The 24,982-nt window shown below is 38.1% G+C and overlaps 2 protein-coding genes across 5 annotated transcripts; one reads left to right on the top strand and one right to left on the bottom strand.

Annotated features, from left to right (window-relative positions):
- The first annotated feature begins 218 nt into the window (after positions 1 to 218).
- muc3a (mucin 3A, cell surface associated) lies at positions 219 to 12,475 on the top strand. Of its 2 annotated transcripts, none has more exons than XM_053681332.1 (12): positions 219 to 407; positions 4,333 to 7,074; positions 7,279 to 7,394; positions 9,279 to 9,340; positions 9,502 to 9,570; positions 9,701 to 9,822; positions 9,918 to 9,977; positions 10,090 to 10,264; positions 10,467 to 10,628; positions 10,753 to 10,838; positions 11,057 to 11,217; positions 11,929 to 12,475. In XM_053681332.1, the coding sequence occupies exons 1-12, from the start codon at positions 347 to 349 to the stop codon at positions 11,995 to 11,997; spliced, it is 3,885 nt and encodes a 1,294-aa protein (XP_053537307.1). In that variant the 5' UTR covers positions 219 to 346; the 3' UTR covers positions 11,998 to 12,475. The 2 variants fall into 2 exon arrangements, with proteins under 2 accessions (XP_053537307.1, XP_053537306.1); XM_053681331.1 differs by having other exon boundaries at positions 4,330 to 7,074.
- Positions 12,476 to 13,854: 1,379 nt separating this feature from the next.
- On the bottom strand, positions 13,855 to 24,028 carry snapc2 (small nuclear RNA activating complex, polypeptide 2). 3 transcript variants are annotated; one of them, XM_017472176.3, is made up of 6 exons: positions 23,844 to 24,028; positions 22,514 to 22,722; positions 21,836 to 22,009; positions 16,898 to 17,168; positions 16,583 to 16,741; positions 13,855 to 14,669 (listed from the first exon to the last, which is right to left on the bottom strand). In XM_017472176.3, exons 2-6 carry the CDS (start codon positions 22,715 to 22,717, stop codon positions 14,224 to 14,226), a joined length of 1,254 nt encoding a protein of 417 aa, XP_017327665.1. In that variant the 5' UTR covers positions 22,718 to 22,722; positions 23,844 to 24,028; the 3' UTR covers positions 13,855 to 14,223. The 3 variants fall into 3 exon arrangements, with proteins under 3 accessions (XP_017327665.1, XP_017327666.1, XP_017327664.1); XM_017472177.3 differs by having other exon boundaries at positions 16,583 to 17,168; positions 22,578 to 22,722; XM_017472175.3 differs by having other exon boundaries at positions 16,583 to 17,168; positions 23,844 to 24,025.
- Positions 24,029 to 24,982: the final 954 nt, after the last annotated feature.

Below are 24,982 nucleotides of genomic sequence, written 5' to 3'. Positions count from 1 at the left end.
AAACAATTTCCCAAGTCTGCCTATACATATGACTATCCCAAATAATTCACATCCCAATTTTCTTCTGTTGTACAGCATTTTCTAGACTTACATATTTCAGCAGGTGTTTAAGATTGAGCAAGCATGAAAAGTGAATAATGGTTGGCAAGGAAGTGGTGTTGCATCATGCCATAAACTTTACTACATAATTACTACATAAATTCTAGTTCATGGTGAAAACCAATCAGAAAGGGTCACTTCTTCATCAGAACTCTGCACCTTTATAACATTGTGAATTGTGTGTGTTGGTTTTAGTGTACGTTAGTGCGTGTGTGGGTGTATTACTGTGATTTTGATTGGTGCCACTATGTTTTTTTCATGGAGAACTTATTTTATTATTCTGATCTTATGCCGGTTTCAAACTTCAGGTAAGATAATTGTTTGGTAATTATAATTGTTTGGTAATAGTACCACATACAAATGAAATGTTTCATATTTAATGGTTTAGTAAATATCTGAATGAGAAAATCAACAGATTTATCTACTTAACCTTTTAAAAATTTCTTTTATTGTTTTACGCAATTAAAAATATACAAAAATTAGCAAAAATACAAATAAACAGTGTAGGGAGAGGCAGAAAACCCATTAGGGCTTATTTAAATCCTCAACCTAAACAATGTTAAATTTTCACAATATCAAAAATAACGTACAAAATAATACGCGCACATAAAAAAAAAACTAATAATAACAATATACATCATAATAACAACAACAAAAAATATGTAAAAATTACTAATTAAAAATGGGTGAATACTTGCATCATGTTTTATATGTTAATGTGCATAAGTGGAAATGTATGCATATGTATGTATGTGCATGCCTATGTGAATGTGCATACATGTACATATATATATATATATATATATATATATATATATATATATATATATATATATATATACACTACCTGTCAAAAGTTTAGACACACTCCTTGCTTTTTTTTATTATTATTATTTCCCCCCACATTTTAGAATAATAATGAAGTCATCAAAACACTGGAATAACTCAGATGAAACTATGGGAATTATGTTGTGCTAAAAAATTCTAAATGAATCAAAATAATTTAATGTTTTAGCATCTTCAAAGAAGACACGCTTTTCTCCTAGAATTTCCAGAAATGTATTCTTGGCATTTTCTCAACCGATTTCTTGATGAATCATCTTGAGATGCTTTTTAAGCAGTATTAAAAGAGTTCCCACCTATGCTGGACTCTAATTTGATGCATTTTGGAATATTGGATGACTTATTTATTAAGTCATCCATTTAAAAATATATATTTTTCTAAATAAAATGTTAGTTTTCGTTTTTTAATTACAGGATACATGATTTTAAATAAAGTTAGTATAAGGAAAATATAGAAAGGAGAAGTGTGTGATTCAAATTGATATCTAGTATACACTTCACTCAGACATGCTAGTAAAAAAAAAAAAGTGAAGGTGTTTAACAATACAGCAGGCTGGATGCTCTTACATATTTACATAAAACTGTACTGAATCCAGGCTTTAAAATACATCTCCTGATGTACTTCCAACACATAATCCGTGATGTAACCTGGGGTCATCTGGCGTTTCTTTTCGAAGATCAATCCAAACATTGCTGTATTAAATTTACATGAAATCCACTCTAAAAAAAAAAAAAAAAAAAAAAAAAAAAAAGGCCAAACAAAAAAACAGCAGTGTTTAATCTACCGGAAAGCAAGAGGAAGCTCAGCATCACCCAAAAGGTGTATGAGCTCCCCAAGATCTATGGTAGATGCTGCAAAGTGATAATTAATTAAAATAGGATAATTGTCTTAAATTACTGCAACTTTATATACAGATTATGTTGCCAAATTTAATAGCTTCTTATTTAATTACACACATGAATTTATAGAATATTTTGTGAAACTGTCACTTTACATTAATGACTTGAAAGAAGGGAATACAAAATAGTGTTAATCCATAAATTAGAACAATTAGCTATTACATTAGGACAAAAATGCCACAATATAAAAGAAAGAATACTCCTAGCTGATGTGATTGAATGGCTGAGCTGCATGCATAATTGAATTTAGTGCTTATGAGATCCTTTTTCAACATTCAGTTGTCATTTTTAGCTTTTTATGGGATTTTGGGGACATCATTAAATGTAAATCAGCCATAAACATGCTTTGTAATTCATGGGTGATTGGCATTTATTAAAATATATATGTATATACAATGCCGTCCACTAATATTGGCACACTTGGCAAATATGAGCAAAGAAGGCTGTGAAAAATGTTCTTTATTGTTTAACCTTTTCTTTAAAAAATGTACAAAAATACTCTGCTCTCATGGATATAAAACAACATCAAACACAACACAAGTGTATCCTCCCCAAAATATTTGTTACAACAATTATTGGTACCCCTATGAATTCATATGAGAAAAATATATTTGAAGTATATTCCCATTGATATTTTCCTTTTTACTTTATTTTTAGCACACACTGGGTGAATAGGAACAGGAAATTGTTCAACATGACTTCATGTTTCACAGGGGTATAAATATGAGGTAACACATAGGCCAAATTCCCTTAGTCATTCATAACAATGGATAAAAACAAGGAATATAGCTATGATATGCAGAAAAGGTTGTTGAGCGGCACAAAATGAGAAGTGGCTATAATAAAATAGCAAAAGTATTGAAAATGCCCATTTCCACCATCAGGACAATAATTAAGAAGTTCCAATCAACAGGAAATGTTATGAATCAACCTTGAATTGGACGTGTGTCTATATTGTCAACACACTGTGAAGAGGATGGTTTGAGGGGCCAAAAAATCTCCAAGGATCACAGATGCAGAATTGTAGAAGTTAGTTGTGTCTTGGGGTCAGAAAGTCTCCAAAACTAGAATCTGAAGTCACCTACATCACCACAGGGTGATGCCACATGGATTTATACTTCTTGGCTAGCTGGAAGTAAGTGTTGGTGATTGCTAGCTCTTGCTGAAATCAGGTCTGTAGCAGCAATGTACCATTTGAGTTTCCAACAGAGGGCTGTCCAAGGACCTTCAGCCATAAGCTGGAGTTGCGTCCCAAATGAGCATTGAAGTCTCCAAGCGTGTAAGACACAGAATGTAAGCCATATAAGGATTATTTGTCATCATTTGATGAGGTCAGTGTGGGTGCGTAGGCACTAATAAATACTGCACTATGACCATGCTTCAGCTTCAGTATAGCCTCATCTAACCTCAGTCAACTCGCTCTCTCCAGAGATTCTGGTTTCGCTCAAAGCAACAATGTTAATGTTGTATCATGCTAAATGGCGTCCAATTATTGCAGTCCAATGCTCATGTCGTTAAATTGGGTCAATTAATGTGCACACATTCCACGCTGAATTTACATTTCTCTGTTCATATTTGTGACTGCAATGCTGGATACTCAGATGGCTGTGGCAGGCCAACAGAGTCTTGACAGATTGAGCAGTGTTTAGAAAACCTTTTCTATCCCCCACTTCAACTGAAGAAAGCAGTGCTGTCCCTGAATAAAGGGCTGCTCTGTCACCTGAGCAGGATACAAATTCTGCTGTCATTCAAGTTCAGCAACAGGCAACCATCACACACAGGGTGCTTACGTGCAGGTCCATGGCTAGATGCTGCCAGCAGTATCCTCCATGTGCTGCATAGCTATCCTTGCCCTTGTCATGACATGCTGATCCTCGGCCATGAAAATCTCAGCAGTCTTCGCCAGAGCCAATGTTAGCTGACCGGCTAGGCCTGCCCACATCGCGTTGCACCCTTGTTGATACTTCGATGCTAGCATATTCATCACTGATGATATAGCCATAGCAGGCAATCCCATAGTAGCTTGTTTCCTGCCCCTCACCATGGTGAGGTTTGGGTTGGACTTATATACTGTATATGAGTATAAAGAAAATCAGTTACTAAAACCTTTGCAAATTGCCAGGATATTTCAGCTTAGTTAGGCCTATGAAAACATTTACAGACAATTTTAATAAAAGATTGATAAATGAGGCCCAGTGAATGCAAAATAAGAGTTTAGATCCTATAAGCTCTTAACTGTCTTACAATTGTGTTGATTTTTAAAATGTGTATAATATACATGTATGTGAATGTATTATTATTTTTTTTAATCTTTTAGTTTTCTTAAATGTCCATGCTACATATCAGTTTTTGCTTTAATATGAGAGCACCTGAAGAATGTTGTGAAGACAGTGAAGTTCTTGCGTTACTTAAGTGCAAGTTCTCTCTGGAGCTGACTGTATATAATTGGATGCTATAAAATGACCAAAAAACAAAATTTATTTGCAGCAGAAAGTTCAGAAACAAGCACAGACAGCTCTCCTTCAACTATAACAGACTCAACCACACCAAATAGTGACTCTGCCACAACAGCTGGGAGTTCAGAAACAACCATGGAAAACTCTCCAACAGCAGATGCAACCACATCACCCAGTGGCTCTGCCACAACAGCTGAGAGTTTGGAGGCAACCACGGAAAACTCTCCAACAACAGCAGATGCAACCACATCACCCAGTGGCTCTGCCACAACAGCTGAGAGTTCGGAGACAACCACGGAAAACTCTCTTAAAACAACAGCAGTTGCAACCACATCATCTAGTGGCTCTGCCACAACAGATGAGGGTTCGGAAACAACCACGGAAAACTCTCCAACAACAGCAGATGCAACCACATCACCGAGTGGCTCTGCCACAACAGCTGAGAGTTCAGAGACAACCACGGAAAACTCTCCTACAACTACAGCAGATGCAAACATACCAACTACTAGCTCTGCCACAACAGCCGAGAGTTCAGAAACCACTACAGACAACTCTCCTACAAGTACAGCAGATGGAACCACATCACCCAGTGACTCTGCCACAACAGCTGAGAGTTCGGAAACAACCACGGACAACTCTCTCACAACAACAGCAGATGCAACCACATCACCTTGTGACTCTGCCACAACAGTTGAGAGTTCGGAAACAACCACGGAAAACTCTCCTACAACAATAGCAGATGCAACCACATCACCCAGTGGCTCTGCCACAACAGCTGAGAGTTCGGAAACAACCACGGAAAACTCTCCAACAACAGCGGATACAACCACATCACCCAGTGGCTCTGCCACAACAGCTGAGAGTTCGGAAACAACCATGGAAAACTCCCCTACAACAACAGCAGATGGAAACACATCACCTAGTGACTCTGCCACAACAGCTGAGAGTTCGGAAACAACCACGGAAAACTCTCCAACAACAGCAGATGCAACCACATCACCCAGTGGCTCTGCCACAACAGCTGAGAGTTCGGAAACAACCACGGAAAACTCTCCAACAACAGCAGATACAACCACATCACCCAGTGGCTCTGCCACAACAGCTGAGAGTTCAGAAACAACCACGGAAAACTCTCCTACAACAACAGCAGATGGAAACACATCACCTAGTGACTCTGCCACAACAGCTGAGAGTTCGGAAACAACCACGGAAAACTCTCCTACAACAACAGCAGATGCAACCACATCACCCAGTGGCTCTGCCACAACAGCTGAGAGTTCGGAAATAACCACGGAAAACTCTCCTACAACAGCAGATGCAACCACATCACCCAGTGGCTCTGCCACAACTGCTGAGAGTTCAGAAACAACCCCAGACAACTCTCCTACGACTACAGCAGATGCAACCATACCAACTACTGGCTCTGACATAACAGCTGAGAGTTCAGAAACAACCATAGACAACTCTCCTACAACTACAGATGCAGGCATGACAAGTAGTGACTCTGACACAACAGCTGAGAACTCAGAAACAACAACAGACATCTCTCCTACAACTACAGCAGATGCAAACATACCAACTACTAGCTCTGCCACAACAGCCGAGAGTTCAGAAACTACTACAGATAACTCTCCTACAAGTGCAGCAGATGGAACCACATCACCCAGTGGCTCTGCCACAACAGTTGAAAGTTCGGAAACAACCACGGACAACTCTCTCACAACAACAGCAGATACAACCACATCACCTAGTGACTCTGCCACAACAGGCGAGAGTTCGGAAACAACCATGGAAAACTCTGCTATAACAACAGCAGATGCAACCACATCACCCAGTGGCTCTGCCACAACAGCTGAGAGTTCGGAAACAACCACGGAAAACTCTCCTACAACAATAGCAGATGCAACCACATCACCCAGTGGCTCTGCCACAACAGCTGAGAATTCGGAGACAACCGTGGAAAACTCTCCAACAACAGCAGATGCAACCACATCACCCAGTGGCTCTGCCACAACAGCTGAGAGTTCGGAAACAACCACGGAAAACTCTCCTACAACAATAGCAGATGCAACCACATCACCCAGTGGCTCTGCCACAACAGCTGAGAGTTCAGAAACAACCCCAGACAACTCTCCAACAACAGCAGATGCAACCACATCACCCAGTGGCTCTGCCACAACAGCTGAGAGTTCGGAAACAACCACGGAAAACTCTCCAACAACAGCAGATGCAACCACATCACCCAGTGGCTCTGCCACAACAGCTGAGAGTTCGGAAACAACCACGGAAAACTCTCCTACAACAGCAGATGCAACCACATCACCCAGTGGCTCTGCCACAACAGCTGAGAGTTCGGAAACAACCACGGAAAACTCTCCTACAACAATAGCAGATGCAACCACATCACCCAGTGGCTCTGCCACAACAGCTGAGAGTTCAGAAACAACCCCAGACAACTCTCCAACAACAGCAGATGCAACCACATCACCCAGTGGCTCTGCCACAACAGCTGAGAGTTCGGAAACAACCACGGAAAACTCTCCAACAACAGCAGATGCAACCACATCACCCAGTGGCTCTGCCACAACAGCTGAGAGTTCAGAAACAACCACTGAACATTCTCCTACATCTACTACAACAAGCATTACAACTGCTAATAATAAACCACCTATACCATGTGAAAATGGTGGAACTCCAACAGCCAATGGTTGTTACTGCCCCCCTGGTTTTACGGGAAGGCTGTGCAATACTGTTGAAATTGAAATCACAGCTCCAGGTATGTTCAAGTATTTCTTGTAAAATTTATAATTTTAAATACAAATAATTTGCTGCTTGGTAAGCAGCTAAATGTCAATAAGTAGTATTTATTCTAAAGTACAAAAATAATACATTGTTTTTTTTTTAGTTTGGAAGTTATTTATATCATACTGAACTAAGCTTATTCTACTGTTGGAAATTCTTATTTTTTGTTTTGTTTCAGATTTCATTGAAAGGACAGCCATTGCTGAAATAGAAATAAAAGATGACTATATCCCTCAATACGAAAATACATCCTCACACCAATATAAAGAATTTGTACAAAACTTCAGAGAGCAGGTGAATTATGAATTATTCACCACCATATGTTTCAAAGCAGTCCTTGAAAAATGCATTCTTCAATACTGACAGTTGTTTTAAATGTGTTTGTGTGAAGACAAGTCAGCTTCCATATTCATCTGGTATTAACATGAGTCAACATGAGATTGATCAACTCACCTGTGACCACTAGTGATTGCATTAGCTGTGGGTTGCCAAATCCACCAAAAGCAACAAGAATTAGATGGAATATCCTAATTAAACCATGCAGCATTTTGTGGGTTTCTCTCTCTCTGCTAAACAAATGCTTCAGTCAACAAACAGATAAAAAGAGGGAGTTGTGAGAAAATTGTAGGATAATGGGATTGCAGACATAGGCTATCAATGTTCAGGCATATATACAGCTCTGAAAAACAGCTCTAATGAATGAAGCTATAACAGTATAATAATGTTTCCTATAACAGTGCCACATGCTGGCTGGAAATACACTGCCAAAAATTAGCTAAATTTTATTTGCTAGAAAACCTGCCTTTCTAAATCTTTAAATTTACTTTAAAGTCAAATATCAAGTCCATGATTGCAAATTTAATATTTAAAGCAGTATTAAAAACTTCCCATTTCCCTAAATGGTATTTTATCAAGATGCTAAAATACTCTAGTTGGTCGACATATATTGTAAACCCACTAACAGAAATACATTCAAACAAGCAGAACTCATTGAGAAGATAGTAAGAAGAATATGGAAGTATTTTTGTTTCATAATTTATAAACTAATAACGAGTTACACAAAAATAAAAAGGTCCACAAACAAATAAAATGAAATAAATTTTTCACAAAGATGTTTGTAGTGCACCAACACAATTGGCTATAATTTATATGTAGAATGGAGTACATTTACCTGTGGATTCCTCCTCTGTGCATTTACCCATCATGTGGCAAATGTTCAAACAGCCTGCATTCATTCATTCATTTGTGGATTTCTAACCACTCATGAGCCACTAAGGTGGAGGTGTTTCTTTCCTTCTTCTTCTTATTTTTTTATTCCTGGCCACGGTATTATATGTTGAGACCACCAGTTAATATTTCAAAACTACAAACTAAGCCTGCCTTATCATACTTTATAAGTGCCCTATGATTAATTATCTGAAAGTGAAAGAAAAAAAAAACTATGCACTTTGAAAATTTGCTTAAGGTGAAGCAGGTATCCATGTCTTAATGACAATAACTTCAGTATGTCTTTAAGTGTCATTCCAAGATTAAAATAAAGGTTAGGTTTCTGTGGCCACAATTAATTTGTCAGTGTCTTTCTCATTTAAATTTATATTAGTTACCACTATTTATGCATTTTGTGGTCACAAAATAGATCTTTAGTGAGAAATAGCTCTGTCTCTGCCCCACACCCACTGTTCCTGAGATAGGCTCCAGATCCACTGCAACCCTGATAAGGATAAAGTGGTTACTCAAGAAAAAATAATGAATTTTTGCAAAACCTATGGACAGAAAACAACCAACAGCTATATCAGACACAACAGCATGGCTAGGCTTATGAAATGTACCTGAATTCCATGTGAAAAGCATGAACCTGGTAAAACAGTTGGACTTTCAATATTGTTCAGAAAGCACTGAGACAATAACATATAGTGTATGCAGCAATTATATTGTGACCAGAGCAATTCTAAATGTGTTTTTCATGAACGTATCACAATTCGTCTCCAAGGCAAATACGACCCCTTTTACTTAGCACTTACCACTAGTGATCTAATCATTTGAGACACATGTTAATACCAGTTTTAAACTGTGCCTAAAATACCCTTTCTTGATCTAAGAAAAGGTCAATGTCAGCAACAGCTGTGACCTCATTTTTAATGCAACTGAAGATAATTTCATATCACTGTTTTCTTACAGATGATACCATTCTACAAAAGCCAGATCAAGAAATTCTTAAATATAACAAATATAATTCTGAGGTATACCTTCTTATTTATAAACAAGTATATTGAACAATTGTATGCAAATAAAGACTGTGTTATATGGTTAAAAATTAAATCCTCAGTAAAAAATAACAAAAACAAAAACATTTTACACACAATAAATGCTATTAAAATCTTACTGTCTCTCTAAACCACAGTGCAGGAAAAACTTTCAGGGGCCAAATGAAGAGCAAGCCAATAGAGAAGGAAAAAACTATGTCTAAAAGGTAACCATCTTAAAACAAAGGTTCAGTGTTTGGAAAAGTACTTATATGCTTACCAGTTTCACATTATTTCACAGAATTCATGTTTGTAGTTCTGACATAATCTTCCTGCCCTTATTAATTTTGTCCCCAGTGTGAACGTTAAGCATGATATTGTTGTGGAAATTAAAAACAATAATATTAATGAGGAATATAAAGAAGCCTTTCAGTCTGTCGAAAATGCTCTTCAATCAGTTACAAATTGTACAGAAAACGGTACGTTTTCTTTATTGTGCCATCTATATTTCAAATGTTTACAAGTGATTTTTTTTTTTAAATTGAAGAACCTTAAAACATTTTTCCTACTCCAGGCTGCCCAAATATGACTGTTTATGGATTCCAAGTCAATGAAACTGAACTGAATGAAAAAGGTAATTTAATACATTTAGAACCTAGTCTCTTATACTGAAAAGAATTAAATACACCTCTATAATCACAGTGCATTTGAATCTTACATCAGCTTTACACTTTGTTAATTGTTAGAGTACTGTGAGGAAGTTACAGCAATTCTTCCTGAGGAGTATCGTCATTATTTTGCTCCAGCTGTTGTGCTGGGCAAACTAACATGTGTCAGCCCATGTCATCCTGACCATCCTACTCCAAAAATCTGCATGAACAAAGGTACCTGTATGGTTTCCAAGCAAGGACCAGCCTGCTAGTGAGTATTTTTATTTTTTTTCATTTAAACTGAATGATATGATTTAAAATTCTTAAAGTTCAGTGCTAATGCTAGAATTATTAGTATAATGTGTCTTTATTCTATCTTGTAAATATGCTGATATGAAAACAGTTTTAAAACATAAAAATAGAAATTTTCCTGTGCAAAATGGTTAAGTCCTATGTCATTTTGTGCCTTCTAGCTGCCTTCAGTCAGATGCAAATTGGTATCTTGGAGAAGATTGCAAGTACCAAGTTCACAAAGTCGGCTTCTATGTTGGAACGGCAGTTGTGGCTGTGGTTTTAGCATTAGCTGTAGCAGTGCTTTCAGCATATGTCATGCTTAATAAAAGGAAACAGAAGAGGTATGACGTTTGTGTGTTTATACCTTGTATGTCTTGAATACTAATGGTGTACAAAGATTACTTTTTTGCACATGCATGTCCCATCATGACCACCTTATTTCCCTTGTTATACTCTGTTGCACAGAAATAAAGACTGTAAGGAAGCTCTTGTGAATCAGTGGATAGACGATGATTTTGAGTGGCCCTCACAGAAAAGCACATCTCATTCAGGTACCAACATGTAATTACTTCATATCAAGTTATTACGTTTTTTTTCTGCCATGGCACATACTCTGAAGTATTAATGTATAACTATTCTATACACACACATTTATTTGGATTTTATGTTAATACTAGTTGATGTCATGCAGAACAAATCTGTCCTTAGTAATTTAGTTGTTTTGACCTCTACTAATGCTTAAGTGAATGGCATTCCCATATTCTTTCAGTTGTTAATGAAACATATGATAATCCTGCACAATCAAATGGGAAATTCTTCAGGCAGAGTACCACACCTCACAGAATCATCTCTTCCACACATCCTTCCATCCCCCAATTCAACTTGCATCAAAATGAAACTTCACTTCAGTATCTGCACAGCAGTCATCCTGTAAGTATAGACAACCTAATCTCAAATAAAATTATTATAAGTAGTAGTAATTATATAAGTAGTAGTAATACATCTTGAAGTAGTAAATCTTTTTTAGCTGGCACAATTGAAGCCTATCAGATTAGTGAAATATTTTCATGGCTGAAACATGAGCCCAGTCACCAAACTTACTGCTAGAAGAAATTCAACTTGAATGTAATTATGGAAAACCTTAACAGAAACGGTACTGTTTTTCAACAGGTCTACAAATATATTACTGACCAAAAGGGAACTATCTAATCTCACTAGCTAGTTAAATGTAGGTTTTATTTTTTCTTAAAATATTTTTTTTATTAGTGAAAATAAGTACCTTCATACATTTAGTCCTTTATGACCAAATATCTACCTTATACAAATGCTGAAATATGAAACATAAGTACAGAAGGGGAAAGAATCTGTATAGGGCTCAAAAGACAGAGCTAATTAAATTACAGAATTAAGAGAAAACTGTTCTTATAACTTACAATGTTATTTTTAATACATACTATACGTGTTTAGTCTATTTTAAGTATTATATAAAAAGAAAACCTATAAACATTACTAAAATAATAAATGGCCCTGGGCATAAAACTGATATTTAAAAGTTGGGAGGTGTGTTGAATGTAAGTTCAGATATGTTCTACAGTGCAATCAACACAGATGAACTTATAAAAATATCTTTGTGTTCAACAGATGAGAATCAGCAAACCTCAGATCTACACCTCTTCATCAAGGCCAGAAATGTATAATTCTGATGTATGATGTTTTACATCATAACACATTCACAAATCTAAAAATCAAAACAGTTAAAAATTGTCCATTGCCTCCATGGAGAAAAGCATTAAAATAATCTAGACAAGATGATTATTGAGTAAACATTGAGTAAACATTTTTGATAAATTAAAATAATGACGATGACATAAGAAGCACTTCTTTGCTTCTTAACACAAACATGAATAAAATACAAATTTCATGTTTTAATTAAAAAAAAAATCTATATACTATTTATTTAGACTAATATATAAATGTATTAATAATTTATAACATCATCTATTGTACATTAACTGTATTTGAGTCACTTACAATATTTATTGCATCGCTAACGTTGTATATGTAAATGTGGGAGGTTTGGCACAACCAAATGGAACTCTGTGAAAGTAAGCTGTATTTTTTATTATTAATTTTTTTACACTTAGCCCGTATAATTCCATTAAATGGGGAAATTCCCAACATTGCCATATCAACATTGCCTGCTGTGCTTCCGTGCAATACTTGATCACAGATAACAAGAGAGAAACATGTTAAACATGGGAAGAAAGATATGCAAGCAAGACATCGCTCACCCTGGTCATGGAATGAACTCCCTCTGGCTGTCCAAACAGTCACACAGTGGCTTTACGCTATACTATATCAATAAAATGGGCTTCCATGAGTTTGTTTTACATTTCAGCTTAAAAGCATCCATTCAGATTCATCGGTTTAGTAACAACATTCAGGAATCATGCCATCATCTGAAGTGGCCTTCTCATGACATACAATATAGTTATTTCCCTGGCCCTACCTCAGTAAAATGTTTAAATATGCTGAATACGTCCACTTTTAAATTTTGACACATTATGTATGCTTTCACTTAAATTTAATTTCTCAGTACTTTTTCCACTGTGGCTTAGAATACTGTACATGTAGCTACTGTAGGCCTCTCGCTTTCCACCAAAATGACATGCCCAGCCCTAGTGCCAACTGTTTCTGGTAATATTAACTGTATTTTTCCCCTTTAAAACCTTCCTCTCTGTTTATAGCTCTTTTGTTAATGCCAATCATTTAGGTGCCATATTCTAAGTTGTAAATATTGGGAAACAAAACCTGCAATTCTTTTCTATCATGTTTTCTCTCATCTGTTATATCAAATGTTTCCAGTGTATAGCAAAAACCACAGAATTGGCCTTGCCATTTCAATACTTTCAGATGTGCCTATTAATGAATTAATCACAATATCCTATAATCATTTCCTATAATCCTATAATTTATATTCCACCTTTCCCAGCATCAATTTACACCTGTACCAACTGGAAAAGAAATACACTACATATACAGCTCATAACCTTATGAAACTTAGCAGCAACTACCTAAAGAATATTATTCAGGAGACGTTTCATTTCTCTGAAAAGGCAGTAAGACGTTTTATGTACAGTTGCACAATCACACCTCGTAAAAATTCCATGGAACGTTATGTGTCCGATGCACAGCAGTAAAACATAATGACAGGCTAGTTATATAAGCACTCCTGATGTAACCTTTGGGCTGTTACATATTACCTGATAAAATTATATTTTAAATGTAATCTTTACATTAGAACAAGGACAGTTTGCTTACTCCTACTCTTATTTTCCATTGAGCTGAGGTTTAGAGAGTAAGAAGTCAACAATTTAATTTACACGGTTTTATGGTCAATAAATCAGATGCCGCTCAGGTATACCCGAGACTAAACAAAACATTTGTACTTCTTTACTACTTGACTCATGAGCCACACTTCTCTGATCCACACATTCCTCATAGCAAACCAGTTACATTTTCTGTAAACATGAATATTTTCTATAAAAAGCACACTAGAATGGCAAATGAAATTATTAACAGATATTTATTACATAAACACAACTTTGTGCAAAAATTGTTCTTTAGTAACTAAACAGACAAAAAAATTCAAATAGCACACCCATCACACATTTATAAATTAAATGTCTTCTCGTGTACTCCTACTTCACTACTACATTAGAAACATATAAAAGGTTTTCAGTGCTATGTATACTAAAGGCCTAATTAGTACTAACAAGCTTCAATAAAATCATTTAAGGTTATTTCACTAATGTTATCACATGCAATGCACTTTGAAACAAAGCAGGTTGTATGTTGTTTCCTAAATGAAATATAATAATTTTAAAAACACCAACGGTTCTGAAATAAACTAGTTGCTATTACACTCTCCCTGGGTTACTGCCGTTTCAGAAGGGCTACCGGCACCATGAATGGGTTTAGTGGACACAGGCCAGCAGTGGTCCAATCACCTTTCTCTTTTGACAGCTTTATTGGAGATGACTTTCCTGGTAAATCATCAGCAGCTAATGGTGATTCTGTAACATTCACTTGCTCAGTTACTGCTCCCGTTTGAACACTCTCTTCCCCTGTAGAGTGTACACTCTGTGTTTGTAAAGAAACATCAGGTCCTTTAGCATGCGGCTCAGCTCTGGAGGTTTGCTGATCTGTTACTCTAATTGAAGCTGAATTAGCAACTGCAGGTCCCTGATCTGTGGTCAGACTCACTGCCGGTGTGTTCAGACGGGCGTGAACTTGAAGCAGATGATGCTGCAGTTCCTTACAGTCCAGCAAGGGGAGCTCTTCAGGCAAAGACATCAACAGGTCCAAAAGCACTGCACTTTCTTAAGGTGTTAAAGATAAACAATTTCACAAGGTTATACATGCACCATCACAGTCACCTGAACCCACATAGAAAATCTTTGGTGGGATTTGAAGAAGGCGGTTGCAGCACACAATCCCAGGAATATTACTGAACTCTAGGCCATTGCTCATCAGGAATGGGCTAAGATTACTCAGTAACGCTGCCAGAACTTATGCATCTCATTTGCAGCAGGCCATAACAGTAAAAGGGTGCTTTACTAAGTACTAAAGATGCTTGCCATGAAGGGGTTGAATAATTTTGAAACTGGAGAAATAATTATAAGTTGCATTTTCAACTGAATCTTGGGGAAACCTCTTCAAGCATTCGTTGTGCTGAACAATTTCAATTGCTTTTGTTTGATTTGTTCATTGCAAACAGCTGAATGTCTGTAAATTTTGACAATAAATGATTTGCAATGGGGGTTGAATAATTTCGACTGCAACTGTACACACACACATTTATTATTGTATTGAATTATATTATTGAGTTTATTTTTATTTTAACCTTTTGATTGTTTATTTAAAAAAAAAAAAAATCACAAAAATCCTCTGCTGTCATGAATATCAAAACAATTGGTTTATCCAAAAAAACAAACAAACAAAAAAAAAAACCAAACAAACAAACAAAAAAAATACACTTTTGTTAAATATAGGTGTGCAACAAATATTGGCACACTTTTGGTCAATATTTTGTGCTGCCTCCCTTTGCCAAGATAACAGCTCTGAGCCAGCCTATAATGCCTGATGAGGTTGGAGAATACATGGCAAGGGATCTGAGACCATTCTTCCATACAGAATCTCTCCAGATCCTTCAAATTTCGAGGTCCACGCTGGTGGACTCTCCTCTTCAGTTCACCCCACAGGTTTTCTATGGGTTTCAAGTCAGGGGACTGGGATGGCCATGACAGGCCCTTGATTTTGTAGTGAGTAAACCATTTTGTGTTGATTTTGTTTTGGATCATTTTCCTGCTGGAAGATCCAATGATGGCCTATTTTAAGCTTTCTGACATCTCAAGAGTTTCGGGTAATGTTCACTTCAAACATCAGAATGAACAAAAAGTGTGATCACTCTGACTTTGATCATGGCATGAAAGATGGTACCAGATGGGTTGGTTTAAGTATTTCTATAACTGCTGATCTCCTGGGATTTTAATGCACAAATGTTTCTAGAATGGTGCAATAAATAAAAAACACGCCTGAGAATGGCCAGACTAAGTCGAGCTGACGAAGGCTACAGCAACTCAAACAACCTCGCTGTACAACTGTGCTGAACAGAAAAACATCAGACTCACTGAAATTGGGCACTTGAAAACTGGTTGAAGATTCTTGTTCTTGGCTGACAGGAGTAGAACCTGATGTGGTCTTCTGCTGTTGTAGCCCATCTACCTCAAGGTTTGATGTGCTGTGTGTTCTGAGATGCTTTTCTGATCACCACTGTTATAAAGAGTCATTATTTGAGTTACTATATCCTTTCTGGCAGCTCGAACCAATCTGGCCATTTACCTCTGATCTCTCTTATCAACAAGGCGTTTCCACCCACACAACTATCGCTCACGCAATGTTTTTTATTTTTCGCACCATTCTGTGTAACAATAGAGACTGCTGTGTATGACATACCCAAGAGATCAGCAGTTTCTGAAATACTGAAATCAGCCCATTTGGTACCAACATCCATTCCATGATCAAAGTCACAAAGATCACACTTTTTCTTCATTCTGATGCATGATGTGAACATTACCCTAAACTCTTGTCCCGGATCTGCATGATTTTTGAGTATTCATATCAGAAGTATGGGGTTTAAAAAACAAGATCATTAATAAAAAAAAAACAGTAAATATGGAAATTGACAAAAAAAAAAAATTAATATGTAGATCATTTTAAGAAGAATACATACCCATAGCAGTAAGAGGCTGTGCATGTTTTTTGAGAATGATGTTGCTCATAAATTGGTATATCTTTTCAAAATCCACTACATTCTTCATCCCCATTGGTCTATATTGCCAGGCTTGCTCAGACTGTCCACTTTCGGGTTGTTTATCTGGCTGATCAGTGTCTGGTTGGAGCGAGGGTGCAGAAATAGAAACAGCACTTGAATCAGACACTGGTGCTGTTGGCTTTGAGATAGGTTGACTGAGGAGTGATTTAGGTGTGGTTGATGTGGATGGCATGGCAGGGTCTTTGTCTGCCTCAGTTTTTTGCTTTAACTCACTATGCTCCTCTTCAGCAGTGGAAGAGGGAGATGTCACTGTGGTGCTTTGGCCAGAGGGGTTGGAAGTTGGATCCTTTCCATGTGACTCAGGGGTTTTACATGCTCGTCCAGACAGAATTATCACCGGAGGAGGCAAGCCAGCGTGGGATTTAGGCATTGGTCTCAGGGGTATAGTGCGCAAGCCGCTGGCTAGAGGACTTTGAATGTCAGTGGTGCGTGGAGGATCGGAGAGGCGGAGGCTGCAGGGCTCTGTGGAAGCAATTACCAGCATCTGATGGTACAGAAAAATCAACTCGATAAAATACTGCCACCCAAGATACATGTTCATAAGATGAAGATACGCTTCTATTCTGCATTCTTCTATAATTTTATACGATTTTCATTAGAAAATATATTATTGACAACAACTACATATTTCACTCTAAAACTTGAGTGAAAAGTAGAATTTCAGAGTTTGTTAGCATTTTTTTTTATCCCCTTTTGCTTTAATGACAGTGTGCAGTCAGTTTGACATGGACTCCACAAGTTTGTGCAAAACCTTATGATCCGTTTTAGATCAAATCTATCAGTGTCGTCTGAACACATGCTTCAGTAGAGCTTTAAAAAATCTGACCTTTCGTACAAAGCAGTTAACTTGGTCAGTATCACAAATTTGCTTACAATTAAATGGCTTAATATTAAGCATTATCATGTGGTTGTCCTTCAGACAAGTTAAATTGTCATTCACTTGTCCAAATAAAAGCCATTACATGCCCGGAGATAAAAAGGGACTTTTTTTTTCCAATTATGGTATAAATATAAATATTTAGAAGCAATATACTCTCATCGGTGTTCTATAAACTAATAACACCTTACTTGAGTCAATCAACTTTCAACAGCACCACACCAAACAGTGATGTACTAGCTGGCAACAGCACTGTTGCAGTCATGGAAAGAAGCAAACACATAAACTTAATTCTTCAATTCATTTTTGCCTTCATGCTGTGCTGGCGACATTTGCTTTTGTCACATGACGAGACAAAAATATTACAGCAAGTGTACGGAGCTGTGAACATGACCTCTCAAATTCATCTCCCCAGGTAAGGATAAACTTCCTCTCTCGTTTATTTTCATAACACGTGTTAGATTCTGTGGTCCCCCCCTTTTTTTAGTTTGATGCTGATAACAGGGTTCCCACGCCAATTCAAATGTAAAATTCCATGACTTTTCCCTGACCAAAATCTTGAATTTCCATGATCTACTGTATGAAGAATGGGACAATGTATTGCCTGGGTACTGAGCAGAAAAAAACTAACTATTTTAACCCATTAAATCTGTAAGCACGATTTCCTGGTTAACAGACATTTTCAGTGCAAAACTTAGTTTTCATTGCTTAAAAAGAACATATACTTATCTCATAACTAGTCTTTACACCTCATAAACAAAATGGTCCTAATAAAAAAAACAATATTTCTTTAATGGAAATAAAATCAATTAATTTATGTCACGAGTTCCCCTTTAAGCGCGCTGTGGAGCATGTGAGCGAGCGCGCGTGTATGAGCAGGTGCGTGAGCACCTGCTTTTCCCTTGTTGATAATCGTGACATTTCGACTCGTGCATTTGTTTATGTTTCTGTTATGTCTCCTCCCCGTTCTGTCATTGGTTGTTGTTTCATGTGTGTCTGAATTGCCCTCAGCCGTCAGCCATTACAATGCTGATTATGTCCGCATATATACCGCGCGCCTCCCAGCACACAACGCGGAATATTGAGTTAGACAGTAGATTAGTTTAGAGTCCTTACGATAGATAACCACAGTCACAGTTCATAGTTTCATGTTTCGATTCATAGTCTTAGTCTTAGTCCAAGTCCCGCTCATGTCCAAGCCTGCCGACCCGGCTGACCAAGTCCCGTTCACATCCAAGCCTGCCGACTCGGCCGACCAAGCTTTGCCTATGCCCAAGTCTACCGACACGGCCGACCAAATTTTGCCCACGCCCAAGTCTACCGACCCAGCCGCCCAAGCTCTGCTCACGTCCAAGTCTACCGACACGGCCGACCAAGCTCAGCTCAAGCCCAAGCCTACTGACCCGGCTGCCCAAGCTCCGCTCAAGCCCAAGTCTACCGACATGGCCGACCAAGATCCGCTCAAGCCTGAGGTTAACCTGGTGACTTCAGTGTCCCCGTATGAGGTCATCTCCCACTCTCCCTCCCCTGTAATGGATCTCATTCAGCCTGCCCACTCTGCTGGGGATGTTGCTCGGCACTCCTGTTCAGCCGAGAGCGTCGCTCAGCACTCCTGCACCACTGGGTACGGCGCTCTGTTTCCCTGCTCGGCTGAGGTTGTCGCTCTGCCTTCCTGCTCGGCTGAGGTCGTCGCTCTGCCTCTATGTTTCGCTGAAGACGTCGTTCCTCTTTGTTGCTGCGCGCCGTGTGTCACTCCCCCTTCCTGCTCCACGGAGGACTTCGTTCCCCCCTCCTGCTTCACGGAGAGCTTCGTTCCTCCCTTTGGCCTCGCGGAGACCCTCGCTCCTCTCCCAGACCTCGTGGAGACCCTCGCTCCTCTCCCTGGCCTCGCGGAGACCCTCGCTCCTCTCCCTGGCCTCGCGGAGACCCTCGCTCCTCTCCCTGGCCTCGCGGAGACCCTCGCTCCTCTCCCTGGCCTCGCGGAGACCCTCGCTCCTCTCCCTGGCCTCGCGGAGACCCTCGCTCCTCTCCCTGGCCTCGCGGAGACCCTCGCTCCTCTCCCTGGCCTCGCGGAGACCCTCGCTCCTCTCCCTGGCCTCGCGGAGACCCTCGCTCCTCTCCCTGCGCGAGCACCTGCTTTTCCCTTGTTGACAATCGTGACATTTCGACACATGCATTTGTTTATGTTTCTGTTATGTCTCCTCCCCGTTCTGTCATTGGTTGTTGTTTCATGTGCGTCTGAATTGCCCGCAGCCGTCAGCCATTACAACGCCGATTATGTCCGCATATATACTGCGCGCCTCCCAGCACACAACGCGAAATATTGAGTTAGATAGTAGATTAGTTTAGAGTCCTTACGATAGATAACCACAGTCACAGTTCATAGTTTCATGTTTCGATTCATAGACTTAGTTTTAGTTCATGTCATGTTTAGGTTCGTTAGTTTAGTTCATGCTGATTTCTCTGCTACCAGTCCCTCGCTGTAGCTTATGTTTTATGTTTTTTATCTCGACCCTATTTTCTGTGACCACGTTCAGTAGACTTGTTCTCTGCGTTTCCAAGCCTTTCACATTCGTTTGCTATCTTTGTTATCTCGACCTCTTTTCCCATTTACAACTACGCTTTCTGCCTGTCCCCTTGTGCTTTGTTTGTCCGATCGCCTGACCCTTGCTTGTTTTACGACTACGTCTTTGGAACTAACCTTTACTATGCACCTGCTTCTGCGCCATCTCTAGTTCGTGACAATTTACAAGGTACCATAAGCCATTTAAGTACATTTTTAACCCATAACACCGTGTCACATTCAGCAAATGAGTACTGTGTGTAAAAGACATACATTTTATATATACTTTTTTTTTTTAATTTACAAAACAAAATTCCCCTGATATTCACTGACTTCAACCCCAAAATTATAAAATTCCCTGACTTTCCATGACCAGAACAGAGTTTATTTCCATGACATTCCAGAAATTCCATGACCCGTGGGAACCCTGTGATAAGTTTACAGTGAACTGTGTGTTATTTGGCAAACTCTCCCAAGCTCTTGGTGCGGGAAATGTGTAGCGAGGAAAGGGCACAATCTTTCTTGTTTATTTTCGCTTTCTCTCTTCTTAAGAATCATAACCCGGAGATTCTCCATTTTCAAATCCTAACAGATGCTTTACCAGGTGCTTGGCCACGTTACAGAGGCTTGAGAAACATTAATTTTATAGAAAAAAAAAAGTGCTTCACTGCTTAAACTTTCCTCGTTTGCAATGTATGCGGTAGCCTACCCTACGAGTCAAAAGTTTAGTCACACATTATTATTCCCCCCCCCCCACATTTTAGAAGAATAATAAAGTCATCAAAACTCTGAAGTAACACAAATGGATCTATGGGAATCATTTTGTGATAAACAATCCAAAATAAATCTAAATAATTTAATATTTTAGCATCTTCAAAGTAGACACCCTTTTTGCCTAGAATTTCCAAAAATGTATTCTTGGCATTTTCTCAACCAATTTATTGAGGAATCCCCCTGAGATGCTTTCAAAACTGTATTAAAGGAGTTCCCACTTACACTTATTGGATGCTTTTCTGAATATTTCCAAAATACAAGTCAATATTAAGTCATCCATTCAAAAATATATTTTTTTGTAAATAAAATGCAAGTTTTCTAATGAAAGAAATGAATATGTTGGCACAATTATACTTTTGTCTACAACACCGACTTCAAACATTTAATCATACACCTTCAGATCAAAAGGATTTTAAGATCATGAGAAACATTTGACCGGTAGTGAACACACTCTAGATTAGTTTCAGCAGCAGAAGAACATGAACTAGGTTATAACTGACTGTATCACAAAGGCTATATCACAAATAAAGGCAGTTATTATTATTATTATTATCTTGTTATTGACGTTTTCATTCACTTGTCCTGGACAAGTAGAGAAGTGTTCATGTCGAGCCCTGATTTAAACAGAGACCTAGAAATAGTGCAGAGCCTTGAATATTAAATATTTAAGATACTGAAGATTTACTTTGTTTTAAATAACAAGAAAAGTTGTCTTAACAACTCTAAAACCTTCTGTGTATTTCCTAATTTAAATGAAGAAATCACAAATTTTTAATGTGGTCTCAGACTTTTGAACCCTACTGTACATAACCACTTACAAATTTAAGTGACAAATTCTTTAAAAATATTCCTTCTTTGAATATTACAATATCACAAACACTAGAAAATCAGTAATCTCTTCCAATATGATCACATGCACATTTCCATGATCACTTACTTGAGAGAACGCAGAAGATATTGTTTCCTCATGGACACCAGCCATTTTCTGTGCTAGTTCTGCCCATAGTTCTGTTGGTACTTTGGATTTTTGTTCCTCATATCTCTGTTTTTTGACCTGCAGATACACCCGCTGCACCACACACTTCCTTAAAAACTTTATCATGTTCTGTATCTAAAAGCAAACACAGCACCGTACACAAGTATTACAGGCACAGGGCTTTTTTTTTGGTACAATATTTTTCTCTGTACTAGGAATGGGCGATATGAACTATATCTTGATATTTTCTGGTATTTATTGCGATAGTACCATTCATCTGTGTTTTTGGCTACAAGTGGCAGCTGCACGCAGTCTTGAGAGCCTCAGAAACACAAACATTGATCTAAAAGTAAAACTGATTTTCTGTAACCAAACCAGTTCCAGATTGTAGAGGTAGCTCCTCATTTAGCGAAAAACTCCTCCTCAGATTCACGTCCACTTTCCGCCATACTTGTTGAGCTGCAAATGGGTCACAGACCGTCGCACACCGAAATACATCATCAGCTAGACTTTATCGTTATTATCGCGGGAAGACTCATTTTTATTGTGGGGAGAATTTCTACCGGTATATTGCAAACAATAAGATATCGCCCATCCCTAGTCTTTACCAAATCAAAGGTTCACCATGGACATGCATACCTGAAACAGAGACCATTTGGGAACTTTCTTTCGAAGTGCCAAAAAATCTAATTCTGAATTTAACCTGTTCTGTTGTTTCAGGGCACATAGGAGGCTCCTCTGCTCCATTCGATGACACCCAGGACGAAACCTGCTTACTGGTTCAGTCCTCTTTAATTCTAAGAAACGAGATGGTGTGATCCGGCGACGGGATGGAGGCTTCATAACGACTGAAAGAAAACACACACACACACACACCCATCATCATCATCATCATCATCATTATAATCTTGGTGTTTGAGTGTTACAGAGTACTGAGCTGCACACTATAGAGTTCCTTAAGGAAAGTGAAGTTTTGGGCAAACTAGAAAATAGGGGTTTGGAAGGGAGTCACTGAGTCAGTTTACATATATATGCATTAAGATGCTACATCTCCAGCTTTGCTGTGCTCCAGAAAATGACTTGAGAATGTTTCACCAGCACCGTTACTGAGAACTATCAGGAAATTTCATCACACAGCTCATCACTACTCTTGTACATTAATCTAATAGGTAGACATATTTAACCCTTTACTGCATGATGTTGCCATATAACAACAATTAATTTATCTCCAAATTTTTTGATAGACAATAATACAAAACTACTATTTTACTTATTTACGTTAGGCTTTATTTACATTAATGAAGAATTCAGTAGAAGGAATTAAAAAGATACTTCACCCAAGACATGTCTGGATCTGCTTTTTGTATGTATTTTGAGTGATTAAATCCATCCAAACACTTTTTACAACCGTAATTCCTTTCTAGAAGATATATCTTTTACATATTACTAAATGGCAAATAAAATCCGAAATTTATAGTCTGGAAAATGCAGTAACTGAAATTGTAATCTCATACATTTTGTTATTTTTGACTATATGATCCTTTCCACCATTATACATTGTTGCCATACAGCAACAATTTACCATCGACCCACCCTAAATAAATTTTTTTTTTTTTTGAGATTTTAAAATGAATTTTTGTTAATTCAAGCAATACAAGTCCATAAAAATGTTTTATATAAATGTAATAATTAATGCAGTAGAGGGTTAACATTTTATGGTTCGGCGCTATAGCTACACATCCAACAATAACAACAATAGTAGAAATAATTTGCTATAAGAAAACCTGACATGAAAACGACTAGTTAGCGAAACAGCTAACATTAGCCAGCTAATCAAGCTATAGCTCAGTGACGAATCGCATAGCAACACAAATTACACCATTGTGTCACCTTCGGTTTTTCTACACCGAATCAACGCACGGTCCAACACAGAAAAGAAATTCAGTGCCTGTCTTTAATTAAAACTTACCAAGCGGGTGATGAATAACTGCAAAGTTGCTGCCAGGTCAAAACAGCGATTCGTTCGTGTCAGTGATATTTAGAAACGAGTCGCTAGAAAGGCCAAAAAGGACGACAGCACTAAAAGCGCGTTTGGCGAGATAGGTATAAACGGAGGTCGGCGCCAGCTCCGAATGGGCGGATCAATTCCAAATGGGAGGGACTTTAAATCCAAGTACAAACCTCCAGAGGACTTTGATTGGTTACTGTAGTGTTTGTCATGTAAATTAAGCTGTCGTGTTTTCCACAGAGGCAATACGGCGGCTTGAAGGAGTTAAACGTATAAACTTGCAGTTTTTAGTTTTAAATATTGACACACTGAATCCCCAGATTATGTAGAATCAACAAAAAGAAGTGTATTTTATTTGTTAAATGACTTTTTATCAGTTTAATAATGTGCTTGCTGTCGGCATTTACACCGTAGCATTTTACCCCAGGATTGTGCAGTTTCTCATGCATGCAATCCAGCTGTACTAATGAGTAATGTCACTGTATATGCAGAGAAAATGCATGGCACCTTTTATCTCCATGGATTGTAAATACATGTAAAATTTCGTTTTTATTTCTGAGAAACTTGTACATATTTTGTAGTAAATTTTGTTGTGAAGGAATAGTTCACCTAAAAACAAAATCACTGAGCAATAATAAAAAAAAATTATCACTGCTCACCTTTGCACGTGGAACGATTGGGGATTTCCGCATACTTGCCATCACTTCTGGATTTTCGCATAAATCTTGGCCATTTCTGAAATCCCGCCTACTTGTGGTGTAAGTACCTCTCACTTTGAGGTAAATACCTCTCACTTGGAGCTAAGTACCTCCCACTTGGAGGTCTTCGGGCTGCAGGGATACATACTTGAGTTTGGCTGCGATATAGACAACAGTGGCACCTGGAGGACTTGGGCTGCCAAAATATGTATGAGCTCATTGTAAAAATAAAATAAATCAAATAATTCAGTCCTAATATCTAACATGCCTTACAAACCTCCCTCCCATCCTCAAGGCTAGTGCTTATCAAGGCTGCTCATGTGATGTGAATTGTTGAACTTTTTTTTTACCTTCTCCAATTAATCTCTGGTATTGACACTACAAGGCACACATATATAGTGT

This window comes from Ictalurus punctatus, chromosome 7 (genome assembly GCF_001660625.3).
Source record: "Ictalurus punctatus breed USDA103 chromosome 7, Coco_2.0, whole genome shotgun sequence".
Lineage (NCBI taxonomy): Eukaryota > Metazoa > Chordata > Actinopteri > Siluriformes > Ictaluridae > Ictalurus > Ictalurus punctatus.
The sequence above is the reverse complement of the archived record's forward strand: the minus strand, read 5'-3'. Positions and strand labels throughout refer to the sequence as shown.